Here is an 18,306-nt window from a genome sequence, read left to right as displayed (position 1 = left end):
AACTGGACCAAGGAAAACGAACCCCTCGACACATATAATCAAACATATGAATGAAGAAAGAATTTTAAGAGCAGCAAAGAAAAAAGACCAGGTAACATATAAAGGCAGACCAGTCAAAAATACACTGGACTTTTCCATGGAAACTCTCAAGGACCGTAGATCCTGGATATGTGGTTCTAAAAGTGCTAAAAGTCCATGGATGCCACCCCAGGATACTATGCCAGCAAAACTCCCAATCACTATAGACAGAAAAAAAGAACCAGCCAGATTTTCACAATACATATCTACATATCCAGGCCTACAGAAACTTCTGTAAAGAAAACTCCAACTCAAGGAGGTTATCTAGGCTTATGAAGTCATAGGAAATAGATGATCCAAATTCATCAGAGCCCAACTTAAAAACAGGGTAAATATATTCAGAATACCATGGCCAAAAAAATATCTAAAGCAAACAAGCATTAACAATCAATGGTCCTTACTTTCCCTCAACATTAATGGTCTTAAATCACATATAAAATGACACAGGCTAAAAGAATCTATAGCAGGACAGAATCCATCCTTCTGCTGAATACAAGAAACACAGATAAGCTTCAAAAGCAAACATTAACCCATAGCAAAGGGTAGTGAAAAGAACTTCCAATCAAATGGACCAAGAAGCAAGCAGGTGTGTCTCTCCTAATATCTAATAAGTTAAATTTTTAACCAAAATCAATCAAAACAGATGAAGAAAGTAATTTCGTATTCATCGTAGAGAAACCCATCAGCACAAAATCTCAATTCTGGACATATATGTCCCAAATACAAAGGCACCCACATTTGTAAGAGAAGCACTACTAAAACTCAAAGTTTACATAAAACCTCACATACAGTGTGAGAATTCAACACCCCAATCTCACCACTAGACATTTCCACCAGACACAAACTTAACAAATAAACAAAAGAACTAACAGAAGTTATGTCTCAATTGGGTTTAGCAGTCATCTATAGAACATTCCAACCAAACGCAAAAGAATGTACCTTCCTCTCTGCTCCACATGGAACCTTACCTAAAATCTACCACATACTCGGCAGCATAACAAACCTCAACAGATACAAAAAATTGGAATAGTCCACTGTATTTTATCAGACCACCATGCTTTCAAACTGGAATTCAACAACAACACACCTCGCAGAAATCCTACAAATTCACAGAAACTGAATAAGGCACAATTGCACCTGGATCACAAAAGAAATAAGGAAAGAAATGGAGAACTTCCTAGAATTCAACAAGAATGAGGACACAACATATGCGAACTTATCGGACACCTTGAAAGTGTGCTATGAGGGAAGTTCATTGCGCTAAGTGCCCATATGAAGAAAACTGCGAATAGTCACATTAGAGAATTAACAGCAAAGCTGAAAGCCCTAGAACAAAAAGAAGCAAACTCACCCCAGAGGTATAGAAGCAAGGAAATAATTTGAGGGCTGAAATCAATAAAGTAGAATCCTGGAAAACAATACAAAAATCAATGCAATAAAGAGTTCACATTTTGAGGAAATGAACAAGATAGACAAATCTTTATCCAAACTAACACAAAAGCAGAGAGAGAATACACAAAATAACAAAATCAGAAACAAGAAAGGAGACATAACAACCGACACTGGGGAAATCCAGGCAATTTTCAGGTCATACTTTGAAGCCCTATGCTCCATAAAATTTAAAAACTCAAAGTAAATGGACAAATTTCTCAATAACTATCACTAACTAAAATTAAATCAAGAACAGATGAGCACCTTAAAAATACCTATAATCCCTACTGAAATAGAGGCAGTCATTGGAAGCCTCCCAACCAAAAAAGTCCAGGGCCAGATGGCTTCAGTGCTAAATTCTACCATGAATTCCAGCTAAAGCTAATAACATAACTCGACAAAATTTTTCACAGAATAGAAATAGAATGTTCATAACCAAGCTCCTTTTGCAAGGCCACAATTACGTTGGTAACTAAGCCAAGAGAAGACACAAAAAAGAGAACTACAGACCAATATCCCTCATGAATATTGATTCAATAAAGTACTGGAAAATTGAATCCAAGAACATATCAGAGAAATCATCCAACATGACTAAATAGGCTTCATCCCTGGGTTACAGGGACAGGTCAACATATGAAAATCTATCAATGTGTTCTACTATATAAACAAACTGAAAAAGAAAAACATTGTAATCATCTCACTGGATACTGAAAAAGCCTTTGAGAAAATCCAATACCTTTCATGATAGAGGTCTTGGAGAGATCAGGGATAACAGGAACATACCTAAATGAATAAAAGCAATATACAGTAAACCAACAGCCAACATCAAACAGAGTGGAGAGGAGATTAAGGCAATTCCTCTAAAATCAGGAACAAGACAAAGCTGCCCTCTTACTGTCAATATCTCTTCAATAATGTACTTGAAGTTCTAGTTAAAGCAATAAGACAACAAAAGGAGATCAAGAGGATACAAATTGGAAACAAACAAGTCAATCTGTCACTATTTGCAGATAATATGATAGTATACCAGGAAATTCCTACCACTGATAAACACCTTCAGCAAACTAGCAGGTTACAAGATAAACTCAAAAAAATCAGTAGCCCTACTTTATTCAGACGACAAAGAGGTAGAGAAAGAAATCAGAGAAACATCACCCTTTACAACAGCCACAAGCAACATAAAGTATCTTGGTGTAATGCTTACCAAACAAGTAAAAGACCTATATAATAAGAACTTTGTGGCTCTAAAGAAAGAAATTAAAGAAGATACCAGAAAATGGAAAGACAGCCCACAGACTGGGAAAAGATCTTCACCAATCATACATCTGAGAGAGGGTCGATCTCCAAATATACAAAGAACTCAAGAAACTAGTCACCAAACATCAAATAACCCTATTAAAAATGGCACACAGAACTGAAGAGAGAAATCTCAATTATGGAAATCAAAAAGGATTCAAGACTCTTAAGAAAGTACTCAACATCCTTAGCTACCAAGAAAATGCAAATGAAAACAATTTTGAGATAACATCTTTCCAGAAATACTAAAATTAGGAACACCATGACAACTTATGCTGGAGAGGATATGGAGAAACAGGATAACTCCTACACTGCTGGTGGGAGTGCAAACAAGTACAGCCATTTTATAGATCATTATGGTGATTCTAAGGAAAAATGGGAATCAGTCTATCACAGGACCCAGCAATCCCATACTTAGGCATATACCCAAATGATCCACATCCATGCAAAAAAGATATCTCTTTACTATATTCATAGCAGCATTATTTGTAATTGCAAGAATCTAGAAGCAACCTAGATGCCCCTCAACAGAAGAATAGATAAAGAGTATGTAGCACATTTACACAATGGATTACTACTCTGCCAGAAAGAAACAATGGGATATTGAACTTTGCAGGCAAGTGGATGGAACTTGGAGAAACCATCCTGAATGAGGTAACCCAGTAACAAAAAGAGGGACATGCTACATATTCACTTATATGGATTCTAGACATAGAGCAAAGGATCACTGGCTTATAATTTACAGTGCCAGTGATGAGACTAGGATACAAGACGTTTCTAAGAGATTCATACATGATCTCTCATGGGGGGGACAAGATCTCCTGAGAATATTCAGAGTGGTGGGGCAGTGAGTGCAGAGGGGACTAGGAGAAAGAGAAGGTCAGGAGAGGAAAGCACATGAGACTAGAAAGATTGAGTCATGGAAGGAATAGATGGGAAAAAGACAGAGAGAGAGAGAGAAATACCATAAAAGAGGGAGCCATTATAGGATTCTATAAAAATGATTATAGAGAAATGTACAGAGATGTACAAGTCTCATCCCATTTTACAATTTGAGCAACATTTGCTAGGCTACTATAAATGCCCTTTCCTGATAAGGAGATTGATGACTAACTTATGTACAATCATTTAGCCCTCATCTTGAAGCTGATAGAAATAGAAGAAGATACAAACAGCTAAACACTGTGCCAAACTGGAATCCAGATGCAGATGGAGAGGACAAAACCAGGCTATAGAAACATATAGAGACAACTGACCTAAACAAGGAGGAGCTAATGGGTCCCAGACTGATAGCTAGGAATCCAGCATTTGAACAACTCAGACTCCCTAAACATGGGTCTCAGAAGGCCTGGCCAGTCTAAGAGACCTCTGACTGTGGAACCAGGATGTATCCCTGGTCCATAATAGGATTTTTGGAGCATGTTCCCCAAGGAGGGATACTCCTTGCACCTAGAGGCAAGAGGGAGGGCCTAGTTCCTACTCCAAATGATTTGACAGGTTTAGATGAACCATCCAGGAACTCATCACCCTACATGTGGAGTGGGGAGATGTTATTTGAGGGTGGTGGTTGGGCATGGGAGGGTAGAAGAAAGGGAGCAGGAAAGGATGGAGCAGGAACTGGGATTCATATGTAAAATAAGAAAAATAAATAAATATAATAAATAAACAAAAGAGAATTGGCACTTATTGTAGTCAATATAAATCATTTTCACTTTTGGGAATGATTCAAAAAGGGAATGAGTTTTATGCCAGCCACATGCATAAATGTAAAGCTGGAGTTTCATTGGTACTTGTCAATTAATGTTGCTGTTTAAATGCAATATCAGTGCCTAAAATCATTTGATGATGAAAATATCCAATCATAAGTGGCTAGCAGACTACCTTAGAGCAAAGTCAATGGAAATGGATGGTCCTTAGGTCCATAATACTGGAAACTACAAATGTCTAAAACAGTTTCACAGAATGCCATTACTGGTCATTTTTTAATAGCTAAATACAATCTGTACATATCGCACAACTATTAAGTATAAGACAATTCACAAACACAATTGCAGCAGTTATTATTTGTATCTCTGCATTTGTTGGTAGTGTGCAGCACCATGCCCAGCTTAGTTATAATAAATACCAAGAACCTGCAATACTCTCAAATAATCATTAACAAAAGCCAAACATATGTTATTCTACCTGCTTCCTAGCCAATCTGTTGACTCTACAGATCAGATACAGAATATAGAATACATTAGATAGATCAATTCAAAATGTAAGCTTACCATTTATAAGTAGCAAACACTAACACTCTTCAAATTAAAGGGACTCTACTGTCAATAACTTTGCAATATAGATGAGAATTGACTTTAGCCAATGAATGCACTTAACATCCACCGTAAATATAGCTTAAATATATTTTACTACTATCAAATTTTTTTTAGCTAGGCAATGGTGGTGCACAACTTTAATCCCAGTACAAAGGAGGTAGAGGCAGGTGCATCACTAAGGCCACCAGAATTGCCATCAATACACAAAGAAACCTTGCCTCAAACCCTTGCTCCAAAAAGGATGTTTCTCTCTGTGTAATTATTTTCCAATTGTAATCATAAAATCAATTTTAAACAAAAAGGAATTCAGTACAATACCCTGAGCTAGTAAAATGTTACAATTCACTTAACTGTTTTAAAATTTTACTTAGTTTTATGTGCATAAGTGTTTCTCCTGACTCTGATATACCTGGACTTACAAGGTGCTCACTGTATGACACATAAATATGAAGATGTGCACATGTTAAGTATGTGTCCATGCACACACGAGTGTGAGTGGAGGTGTTTTAAGAGGACAGAAGAGGGTCTAAGTTCACCTGGAAGTAGAATGACAGGCAAATGTGAGCCATCTGACTTGCTCAGAACCAAACACAGCTCAGGTCTTCTGGAAGAGCAGCAAGTGCTGAGCTGAAATACTGAGCTCTCTCTCTAACCCCCAAAACTCCTTCTCAAGACTTTGTGATTTTAAAACTAATTATATTCAGAGGGAAATGTACAAGTAAAGCACAAAATAAAAGATTAGTTCTCAGTGCTTCCTATGGTCTGGCCTGTAATATGATTTCAATACTGGTAACATTAATAAAATTCATAGAAAGTGATTATTTTTAAATACCGTCTATACCTTTACCTAATATAAAATGAATAGTATATGTTACGGGACTTAAAAACTTACCCAATAGTCATGTGCCCTTTGTTCATGAGCAATAACCTAAAAAACAGTTATTAAAATTATTCGTAAATAAAAAACATTCATTGCCACCACTAAAATTCATGGCGTAAACCATAATACCCACTGCCTAGGCATCTCTGAAGCACTATAACCATTTTGAAAGCATAATTTCACATATACAGATGATTTTCTCTCCTGAAATTTTTAACAAACCTGAACGTAAGTGTTTTTAATGCCAACAAACTGCAGAAGATGATCAACTACTAGAGTTTCCAAGGAACAGATAACAAGCCCAGCATGGGACTGCGATGGTGCCAGACATTGCTTTACTGTATAATACCCATTGCAAAAGAAAGGGAAGTTGCAGAATTTTTTTTATTTCAGTATCGTTGGCTCTCTGGGTATATTTCAGTTTCTGAAAACACATCAGTCGTGATGAAAGCTACAGTCCTGCATCAGTTCTATCCAGTCAGAGTGTTCTAACTGCATATACAGCTGTCACTTGACACACATACCTGCCCTTGATAGGAGCAAATTGTTCTCTCCAATTCTTCTTCGATATCCTTGGCACGCCGTCTACATGGAACAAATAGTTACTCCACTGTGCTGACATATAATAAAGAATAACAGCACGTGGCTACAACAATATTACTGAGTGTTCTTCCTTATTTAATTATAACCTAAAGACTCCTCTTTTCAGAGATGCTGACAGGTATTAAAGACCATCTTCTCCTCCCCTAGGTCTAATGTCAATTAAACTATGTGAATACTACTACTTGGATGTGCCTAACACAATGTCACAAAAATTTACACAGTACAGAAGGTCTCAAGCAGCCTGTTCAGGGGCTCAATTGCAATCTTACCACGCCCCCATCCTAAGTGCAAAAGTCTCAGGCACATGCAAGCATGCCTCATCATCTGGATTTCATTTTCAGGATTCAAAATCATGAAAGATTAACTCAGATCCTGTAAAATTAACAGATTCCCAGAAAAGGAAATCTTTTTTGTTTGTTTTGTTTTGTTTGTTTTTTACTTCATGACAGGGATTCTCTGTAGCCCTAACAGTCCTAGAACTGGCTCTGTAGACCAGGCTGGACTTGAGCTGACAGAGATCCACCTGCCTCTGATACCAATGCCCAGCTCAGGAGAGGAACTCATAAGAGGTAAAAGTATAACTAACTTACTGTCTTTATGAAACAAAAAAGTAATTTGTCCTTTTAGACAAAGCCCAAACTTACTCTTCCTAAGGTTGACAGAAGTGTCCTATGACTCAAGTTGCTGTGGTGAGCCTCTAACAGACATTCTAGTGTTTCCTCAGGTCCACTGAGGACTGAACCAAAGACTAGCTAAGCATTTACTAAAATTCTAAGAGTGGCTTGTTCATTTCATGGCAAACTTGCTGGATGCTAGTACTGTGTATATTCTTCCCCAGCTGAAAAAATCTTCATGAATGAGCTTGAATTAACTGCTCATCATGTCCTTCTTGAAGACAGGGTCTCATGGAGTCCAAGCTAGTTTCAAACTCACTATTTAGCCAATATTGGTCTTGATCTTGTGACCATTCTTTTCCACCTCCCAGTGCCAACACACACAACATCCATACCTATTTATAAACTTCTTGATGTTACCATAAAATATGCTTATACTTATATATCAAAATCCCCAAAAAGAAAATTTTCCTTTTTATATTTTCTGAATATCAACAAAATTCCATGAAGCTCAAATACAAAGTAATGAAACAAAAATATGCCAATTCACTGAGTAGTGGTATTAGGACACACAAGCCTTTAGTCCTAGCACTTGGTAGGCTGAGGCAGGCAGATCTTTGAGTTCAAGGCAAGTCTGCCTCCAGAAAGAGTTCCGGATGGGTCAGGGATACAGAGACCTTGTCTGAGATCAAACAAAACAATAAAGCCATTTTATTTTACTGCTTCCTAATGCCAAGCATCAAAATAAGAAAGAGGATGTCTTACCTATAGGTCTCTAGTTCCTTGTTCACATGGCTGGTTCTCTTGTTCAATTTGAAAAGTTCTTCCTCTTTCTCCAATCTACATTTTTCCTCCACTGTTATTTTCCTTAAAAAAGAGTTTTTTTATTCCTTTTAATGTATGTAATCAATATAATCAACTACAATCACAAATGGTGTATCACACAAAGCAATTGTCATACACCACAGCAAAGGCCATGTGCAAAAAAAGAAAAAAGAAAAAAAAATTGTGAGTCTCCGATATGAAATTTGGCACTGGGCCAAAGAGTGGTTCCAACAAACCCTCCACTTCTGTGGAACTTCCTGGCTCTGCTCTGAACCCACTGGAACCACCTATCCACTCAGGAACACCTTGATGCTAAACTGTCCTAATCTTTGAACCCCACCAACTGCCCTCCACCAGGGGGAGCAATCTCCAAGAGAACTTGGATTATCCAGGGTTGCAGACATCGAACTCCTGACCCACCTACATTCACCAGGACAGCAGGGTAAAGAGAGACAGAAACCCCAGCTTCACACACTGGAATAAGCGATGGGAAGACAGCAATAGAAGAAAACACCCAACAATAGAAAGAACACTATGATACAACCAGAATCTAGGGACTCCACACCAAAAAGAACTAAACATATCAAAACAGATGAAGAAGAGAATGACATAAAAAAAAAAATTCTTAAAAATAACACAGGCCCTCAAAGATGCTATGAGAAAAAAAATCCCTTAAAGCAATGGAAGAACTCCAGACTAATGTGGTTTGATCAAGCCAGACCGCCTGAAACAGAGTAGGAGGTGATCCTACATTCAAAACAGCTGGACAAAGCAGCCTTACAGACTACAGCCAGGATTTGTGAATCTTCTTCGAATCCCCCATGAGAGCGCCCGTTACCAGCAGGAAGTAGTTTGGAAAGAACAACGCCCAAATTCCCAAATATTGTCTATAAATGTTTGTTTTCATTTAAATGGACTTTGTTATATAAAATAAATTAAAAAAAGAGTAACCCACTCATAAAAAGAGGAAATGGTATATACTCACTTATATATGGATTTGAGACATAGAGCAAAGGATCGCCAGCATATAATTCTCACCGTGAGAGAAACTAGTATACAAGGAGGAACCAAAGAATAATACAAGGTCCCTCACAGAAGGGGAAAGGACAGGATCTCCTGAGCATATTGGGAGTGGGTGGGGTCAGTGAGTGGAGTGTCAGGAGAAAGAGAAGGGGAGGAGCAGAGCACATGTGGGACCAGGAAGATTAAATTGGGAGACTAATACATGAGAGAGAAAAAGAAAGATAATATAATAGAGGGAGCCATTACAAGTTTGAAGAGAAAATGGACTCTAGAGAAGTGTTCAGAGACCTACAAGGATAACCCCAATTATCAATCTGAGCAATCGTAGAAAGGCTACCTTAAATTCCCTTCCCTGATAATGAGATAGATAACTAATTTATATGCCATCATTAAGTCCCCATCTAGTAGCTGATGGAAATAGAAGCAGAAACTCACAGCTAAGCACTGATCTGAACTCTTGGAATCCAGTTGCAAAGAGGGATGAGTGATAAGAAAATTGGTCAAGACCAGGCTACTGAAACCAACAGATACAGCTAACCCGAACAAGGGTGAGCTCATGGCCTCCTGACTGATAGCTGGGAAAACAGCATTGTACTGAATCATATCCCTGAACTTGGACCTCAGTTAGAAGGCCTGGGCAGTCTAAGGGACATCTGACAGTTATACCAGGATGTGTCCGTGGTGCATAAAAGGACTTTGGGAGCACATTCCCTGTGGAGGAATACTCCTTTAGCCTAGAAGCAGGAGGGAAGTTCTAGATACTACTCCAAATGATTTGACATATTTTGATGTCCCCTCTTGGATGGCATCACCCTCCCTTTAGAGTTGGGGGGGATGGGAAGTGAAGGTGTGAGCGGGCCAATAGGGAAGGAGGGAGTGGGAACTAGGATCAAGTTTTATTATAGTAAGTCATTATGTTTGTTAGTAAGAGGGCCAATAACTATAACTATGGCTTGTGTTGCTTTGTTTGGTTTTTATGACAGTGTCTCATAACGTAGACCTGAAAATCACATTGTAAACCAGATTGGCCTCCAATTCACATAGATCCACCTGTGTTTGCTTCTTGAGTGCTTGAAGTAAAGGTGTGTAGACCCAATATTTTAAATTGGTAGTCAAAAATAATAAGAGAGTGAGCCCAATCCCCACAGAGGGATAATCTCTTAGCCTAGACACATAGGGGAGGACCTAGGCCTTGTCCCAAATGATGGGACAGACTTTGATGATCCACCATTGAAGGCCTCACCCTTTCTATGTAGCAAAAGAAGGATATGATGGGGTCTTGGGAAGATGGGAGGGAGAGGGAACTGGGATTGATATCTAAAATAATATTGTTTCTAATTTAAACTTTTAAAAAGGAAAAAAGTAACAAGAGAATAAATAATCACAGCACCAGCACTAATCCTGCACTCCTTTTTTCTTTTACTAACGAGTAACAGGTAACTCATTGAACAGTTACTGTGTGCCAGAACTGTTACTAGACTTTTCTGTGGGGAATTAAACTAGTCAACAGCCATACAAAACTATTATTTCCATTGCATAAAAATGAAAACAAGGTACAGAGAAAGCAATCATATACCATGTAAAAATAAGTCTCTGAGAAATGAAGCAACAAGGCATTTCATCACTGTGTGGACATCAGAGTATACTTAAACAAGCAAATATGGCAAAGAATCAATGGGTGGCATTGTCCTATTTGTGGTTCATTTTGTACCAACATGTTATTATATGACACATGATTGTCACTGGAAGCAGGCTTTGGGAGCATATGGCCTCTTCCTGCTTCTAGTTTTATCTGTCTTCTTCAACTTTAAGGGGGTTATGATCTCTCCTCTTCCTGCTCTAAGAACATGCTCCCATCCTCCCCTCACTATCATGGGCTCTCCCTTTTGGAACTGTGCACCAAAACAAGTTCTCCCATCTACTAGTTGCCTTGACCTGAATAGTTTGGTATTTAGGGGTTTTTGTTTGTTTGTTTGTTTTCTTTCTGCCATTGTATTTTATCACAGCAACAGAAAAGTAATTAATACAGCCTAAATGTTGAAATTTAAACTCTACTTATAGAACTTCAAAGAGAAATCACATATATAAAGCAGTATACTAAACTCCTAGATTCAAATATTTCACTTCTTTCCAATATTAAACTTAAAGAGCTGAAGATAATGTATCAGTCATGAAAAAAAAAAAAACAAGAAAATAACATGAATGAAAAAAGGCAATCTAGAAAATAAGTTAACCAAAATTATAGCCTATAGATGCAAGAACTTATTCTGATATTTATACAGTTTTACAAAATTTCTATGTCCTACCCTGAAGAACAGCTTGTGGCATAATTCAGCTTGAGCTGTGAGTTGATTCAGAGCAGAATATATAATATAATACTATTAATAACAGACATATTCACTGGGCTTTTTTGTCAACTTCTCACAAACTACAGAAACTTGGCAAAAGAGAATCTCAACTGAGAAAATAACTTCCCAGGACATGCTTGAGGCAAGCCTATGGGCACGTTCTCCATGACTAATTGATGTAGGAGAGACTCCAACCAATGCAAGTGGTGCCACCCCTGGGTTATATAAGGAAGCTGATCAATGCATGGAAAGCAAGGCAGTAAACAGTCCTCCTCTATGGCCTCAATTTCAGTTGTGCCTAGACTTTTCATTATGACCAGTGTGATCAGGACAGCAACAGAAAGTAAAGTAATACATGAAATCACAGTGTGAACACATACAAACAGAACACAATGCATATTTTCACCACTGCTTTGAAAATGGACAGAAAATGTGTTGCACCTTTGAATTTTTAAGCATTACACATTAACTTCATTAACTCATTAACCATTAACTGGCAAATTAGCAAATAATGGGGTCACTCGTTCCTGGGGTAAAACAGGAATACTTCTCTGTTGATCTCTTTTCATGAAACATATCATGTAAAGAATACACAACTTTGAATCCTGTGTAAGTATTTTTTAAAACTCACCATGGGACTGGAGAGATGGCTCACACCTAAGAGTGCACAAACTGCTCTGGCAGAGGACACAAGTTCAGTAATCAGTACCCACATGGCAGCTCACAAGCATTTGTAACTCTGTTTCAAGGGATCCAACGCCTTCTTTGGGCCTTAGAGAGCACCAGGCACAGGCATTGTGCACAGATATAAATACAGGAACTCTCACATACACATAAAATGAAAATAATACTCCATGGGCAGGAACAATAGTTCAGCCATTAAGAAGAGTACATCCTGCTCTTGCAGAGGACATGAGCTCAATTCCCAAGACCTATATCCAGTGACTCATAACAGCATGTTATCTACAATTCCAGGGAGAGCCAACATTTCTGACTTCTACATGCACCAACACTTATGCTTACAGGTGCACACACATTATACATAATTTAAAAGAGCAAATCACTGTTTTGTTTCTTTGTTTTGCTTTGTTTGATAAGATGGGGTTTTTCTATGTAGCTTTGTAGACCAGGCTGGCCTCGAACTCACAGAGATTCAGCAGCCTCTGCCTCCTGAGTGCTGGGATTAAATGTGTGCACCATCCATGCCCAGCATAATAAATCATTTTTTAAAACTAAATAAAATCTACAATGGTGGAAAACACCTGTTCCAAGCACTTGGGAAGTGACTGCAGAAAGATCAGGAGTTAAGAGACACAGCTGACTGTAATCAGGGTCAAGCCAGCATGGACTATATGAAAGAGTCTCGAACAAAATAATACACATCTTAGTTCATCATAGTTAACATAAGTTGTAGATTTCCTAAAGTAAATTCCCAACCAACAGCACTGTAAGTTAAGACAAAACAAAGTTAATCTTATACATAGCATTTTCTCCACAAAGTATATTATGGCCTTCTTACCATCAAGAACACGTGACAGCACTCAAGCACATGCTTGGTTTCTATGTGAACAGGTACCTCACCAAATAAACATCACCAAATAAACAATTCTAAAAAGATGAGGTAGTCAGAAAAGACAATTGTTTACAGAATGAGAACTGAAAGAAGTTGCTGTGTTAGCCCTCAACCAGGAGTTCTCACACTGGGCCTCAGAATCTTCATCATTCTCAGTTTACCCATGAAAGGCCAGCAAATCTCTGGGGGAAAACACAGGCTTTAAGGTTACAAACAAATTTAACAATGGACTTTACATCACACACACACACACATACATAAATACATGCATACTTAAGGTATGAAGGAATAGGACATACAAGGGACTTCCAAAGGGCAATAAAAGTCAAAGTGTGCTTGGTTTTATAATGAAAACTTTAAACTGTAATTCTTATTAGGAAATAAGCAATTGCAAGATTGGTATCTCAAGGGTCTTTTCTCTGCCTCTGGGCATGTCAGGGCAATGTCTCATATTGCCATCAATATTTAAATACACTGAGCACAATTTTATTTATTTCTTTTCATTTTACATATTAATCCCTGTTTTCCCTCCTTCCCTGTTTCCCTCCCTTCATACTCTCATGCCCCCCCACCACACTCCTCTCCCACCCCCTACTCCACATGTAGGGTGATGTCTTCCAGGAGGGGTCATCTGAATCTGTCACATCATTGGGAGTAGGGACTAGGTCTTCTCTCCTGTCTCTAGGTTAAGGGAGTATCCCTCCATGGGGGATGTGCACCAAAAGTCCTTTTGTGCAACAGGTACATATCCTGTTTCCACTGTCAGAGGTCCCTTAGACTTTCCAGGCCTTCTGGCAGAGACCCATGTTTAGGGAGTCTGAGTCAGTGCAATGCTGGAATCCCAGCTCTCAGTCTGGGGGCCCAGTAGCTCCTCCTTTTTCAGGTCAGCTGTCTCAATGTGTATTTGTAGCCGGCCTTGTCCTCTCTCTCTGCATCTGCATTCCTGTTTTGCTCAGTGGTTACTTGTGGGTGTCTGCTTCTGTTTCCATCTGCTGCTAGATGAGAGCTCTATGATGGTGGATAATACAGTCCTCAATCTTATCATCAGGGAAGGGCATTTATGGTAGCCCTTCCACTGTTACTCAAATTGTTACTTGCAGTGAGTCTTGAGGTCTCTGGACATTTCTCTAGGTTCATTTTTCTCTTCGAACATATAATTGCTCCCTCTATTATGTTCCCTCTCTCTCTCTCTCTCTCTCTCTCTCTCTCTCTCTCTCTCTCTCTCTTCTCATCTATTCCTCCCGTTGACTCAATCTTCCTAGGCCCACATGCTTTCCTCTCCTCCCCTTCTCTTTCTCCTAGCTCCCTCTCCACTCACTGCCCCACTACTCCCCATATGCTGAGGAGATCTTGTCCCTTTCTCCTTCTGTTAGGGGACTTATATGAATCTCTTAGAATCCTCCTTGCATCTTAATTTCTTTGGCAGCGTTAATTATAGGCTGGTGATCCTTTGCTCTGTCTAAAATACATATATGATTGAGTACATACAATTTTATTCTTTTTGTGACTGGGTTACCTCATTCAGGATGGTTTCTTCAAGGTCCATTCACTTGACTGCAAATTTCACGATTCTATTATTTTCTTTTCTGGCAGAGTAGTATTCCATTGTGTAAATGTGCCACATCTTCTTTATCCATATTCTTCAGTTGAAGGGCTTCTTGGTTGCTTCCAATTTCTTGCTATTACAAACCATGCTGCCATGAACATAGTAGAACAGAAGTCTTTGTTGCATGGATGTGGATCATTTGGGTATATGCCTAAGATGGCGATTGCCGGGGCCTGTGGTAGACTGATTCCCATTTTCCTGAGGAACCGCCTTAATGATCTCCAAAATAACTGTACAACTTTGCACTCTCAACAACAGTGGAGGAGTGCTCCCCTTTCTCCACATCCTGTCCAGCATAAGTTGTTCTTGGTGTTTCTAACTTTAGCCAATCTGGCAGCAGTAAGATGATATCTCGTAGTTCCTTTGATTTGCATTTTCCTGGTAGCTAAGGATTGTGAGTACTTTCTTTAGTGCCCTTCAGCCTTTTGAATTTCCTCTATTGAGAATTCTCTATTAAGTTCTGGACCCCATTTTTAATAGTGTTATTTGGTGTTTTGTTGACTAGTTTCTTGTGTTCTTTGTATATTTTGGAGATCAGCCCTCTGTCAGATGTAGGATTGGTGAAGATATTTTCCCAGTCTGTGGGCTGCCATTTGGTCTTGTCAACTGTGTCCTTTGCCTTATAGAAGCTTCTCAGTTTGGGGAGGTCCCATTTATTAATTGTACATCTCAGTGTCTGTGCTACTAGAATTATGTTCAGGAAGCAGTCTTCTGTACCAGTTTGTTCAAAGGTACTTCCCACTTTCTCTTCTATGAGGTTCTATGAGTTTCAGTGTGGATGGATTTATGTTGAGGTCTTTGATCCATTTGGACTTGAGTTTTGTGAATGGTGATAGACATGGGTCTATCTACAGTCTTCTACATACCCTTATCCAATTGTCCCAGCACCAGTTGTTGAAGATGCTGTCCTTGCCCCATTGTATAATTTTAGCTGTTTTGTCCTAAATCAGGTGTTCGTAGCTGTGTAGGTTAATGTCAGAATATTTGATTTAATTTCATTGGTGACCTTGTCTATATTTGTGCCAATACCAGACTGTTTTCAGGATTATAGGTCTGTTGTAGAGCTTAAAGTTGAGGATGGTGATGTCTCCTCGAGTTTCCTTATTGTACAGGATTGTTTTTGCTATCCTGGTTTTTTTTTCTTTTTCTGTATAAAGTTGATTATTATCCTTTCAAGGTCATTGAAGAATTGGATTGGAAACCCACTATTTTCCTTTCAGTTTAGGCACTGGGAATATAAATAAAAGTAACATACTTCTTACAGGGTTTAAATTATTGAGAAGTGGAACACATGATGTTTAGAGAACAAAACAAGATGTGATGAGAAATAGCGGTTCAGTTAGGGTACCAAGAAAGTCTTCTTTAAGATGACAGTGGGACCCACATCTGAATGAAACAAAGATTCGAAAATGCAAGCACATAGAACACCACATAGTGAAAAAAATAAAAAGAAGAAAAGAAAAAGCTTGAAAGATGAAAGACCTTACCATACAGATATGCTGGGCACACCAAAAATGAAGGAAGCCAATGGTAATAGATAGCAACAAAGAAAAGAGACATAGTATAGTCTATAGCTTCTCACAAGGTGGGTATGGTAAACTTGGCTCTGAGAATCTTGTTTTAAGTCTGTTTAAAAGCATTTGGGGGGAGGGTCCAGGAAAGACCGTGACAGTACACACAATTTATGTTTTAGGAGTTATTCTGAGTTTACAGAGAAAAGACAGTGTAGGAAGTTGAGGTATAAAGATATTCATAGGGCTACTGTAATGAACCAACTACTGCTAATGATGGCTTTAACCAGAGTATTAGTAGATGATAAAAAGCCATCAGATTAAAGGTTAAGAAATTTGACAGAATTTGATGATAAGACAAACAAATATGGGACACAAAAGGGGCACTGAAGGATGACTAGCAGCTGCCCGTTCACAAAGACAATGATACTGCCATTTAGTAACTACAACAAGGAATATTAACCAAGACTAACATGCGCAGAAGAAAGCAGTCAGTTTTATATACACCAGGAAGTTCCATCCAAAGACACTACTTAGATTCCCGGACCCTGTGTGTCAGCATGAGTTTAAGGCAATAATCTGATAAATGTTACTAGATACTGAGAAAGGTAGCTTGGGAATTCCAACATATTTACATTTTGTTCTTGAAGAAAAACGTTCAAGACAAAATAACATTCTGAAATGTGAATGATGTAGCCAGGTAATGTAGGGCACTCCTTTAAAACTAGCAGTCAGGTAGCAAAGGCAGGTGGATGTCTCTTAGTTCAAGGCCAGCCTGGTCTACAGAGTGAGTTCCAGGATAGGCTGCAAAGCTACACAGACAAATCCTGTCTTGAAAACACAAACACCAAATTAAAAAAAAAAAAAAGAAACAACATGAATGATTCTATGTAATTGATAACATCCAATAATCAATGTGTAAAGCCTCTAATACATAACATGCATTTAAAGACATTTCACTTGCCATTCACTGGAGTTACCAAACACCTCTCACCTGTGAAGCATCCTTTCATTGTCTTGGTACAGCTCCCTCATCACTGTGATTTTCCTTTGAAGCTTCTGTTTCTCGATTTCAAGTAGTGTATTACCTGACTGCAGAGACACTTGTTCAGACTTGAGACTTTGCATATGCTCTAGACAAGCGTACAAAATCATAAAGAAACAAAATTAAAGGAATTTCATAAAATTAAAAACATATTGAAGATACACAAAATTGGCCAGATCACTGTGACTTCAAAACCCACCTACTTTATAAAGATACACAGAGAAGACCGTCCTGAAAACAAAAATCCTTAGTCACATGCCTAGGGATTTTTAAATGTATATGGAACCACTCAGACAATATACAATTAAAATATGTCTTAAATTTTTAGTGGCTAGAGAGGTTAAGGGGAGTGTTTGTTTTTCCAAAGGTCCCGAGTTCAGATCTCAGCAACTACATGGTGGCTCACACAATCTGTAATGGTGTCTGGTGCCCTCATCTGGCTTGCAGGTGTGCATCCAGTCAGAACACTGTATACATAATAAATAAATAAATCTTAAAGAAAAAAAGATAATGGACAAGATTGGACATGCCCAGGGACATACAGCTATAGACAATTACTATAGACAACAACAGTTCAGTTACTAGTACCATAATAAATCAGCCTTTTTTCAGTCAAAATTGTTCATGTGCTGTCATTCAAATTAGCTGATAATAAGTGCTCATTTCCACTTTCCTGAGAGACCAAGTCTCAAACAAAATGAAGACTGGAAAGAATAATGACTTTTCCATTATTTCAACTGCTATACTACTGAATCACCCACAAAATTGGGGAGATAGCTCAGTCAGTTAGGTACTGGCTAAACAAACATGAGGACCAAAGTTTGGGTCATGAGCACCCATATAAGACCTGTCTGAGTGCTGGAAAGGGAAAAAACAAGATCCCTAGGGCTCACTGAGCAGCACAATCCAGGTTTAATGAGAGCTTTCTCAATGAATAAGGGGGAAAGCTATTGAAGGAAAGCCTGAATATCTACTTTTGTCCTCTATATACATATGAATACAGACACACACAAAATGGATTATCAATTATAAGTGATTGTGAATTCTGTATGAACTAGCATACCATTATTTTTACATATCTCACTTTTCTTTCATTATGATTACTACAACTCTACACAGCTCTAATATTGAAATGAGATCCTCAACTCTGACCTGCTC

General features: G+C 38.4%; 1 protein-coding gene across 1 annotated transcript in view; it reads right to left on the bottom strand.

Moving 5' to 3' along the window:
* Window positions 1-18,306, bottom strand: part of LOC127214781 (melanoma inhibitory activity protein 2-like) — a gene marked incomplete at its 3' end in the record, with an annotated part of 93,081 nt that overhangs the window by 51,413 nt on the left and 23,362 nt on the right. The window contains exons 13-16 of the mRNA XM_051175047.1: window positions 17,098-17,236; window positions 7,983-8,084; window positions 6,525-6,585; window positions 6,013-6,048 (exon numbers count right to left, since the gene is read on the bottom strand). Of these exons, the coding sequence (XP_051031004.1) occupies window positions 6,013-6,048; window positions 6,525-6,585; window positions 7,983-8,084; window positions 17,098-17,236 (338 nt within the window). The remainder of the gene's footprint in view (window positions 1-6,012; window positions 6,049-6,524; window positions 6,586-7,982; window positions 8,085-17,097; window positions 17,237-18,306) is intronic.

This window comes from Phodopus roborovskii, unplaced genomic scaffold (genome assembly GCF_943737965.1).
Source record: "Phodopus roborovskii unplaced genomic scaffold, PHOROB, whole genome shotgun sequence".
Lineage (NCBI taxonomy): Eukaryota > Metazoa > Chordata > Mammalia > Rodentia > Cricetidae > Phodopus > Phodopus roborovskii.
This window is presented reverse-complemented; position numbering and strand designations above follow the sequence as displayed.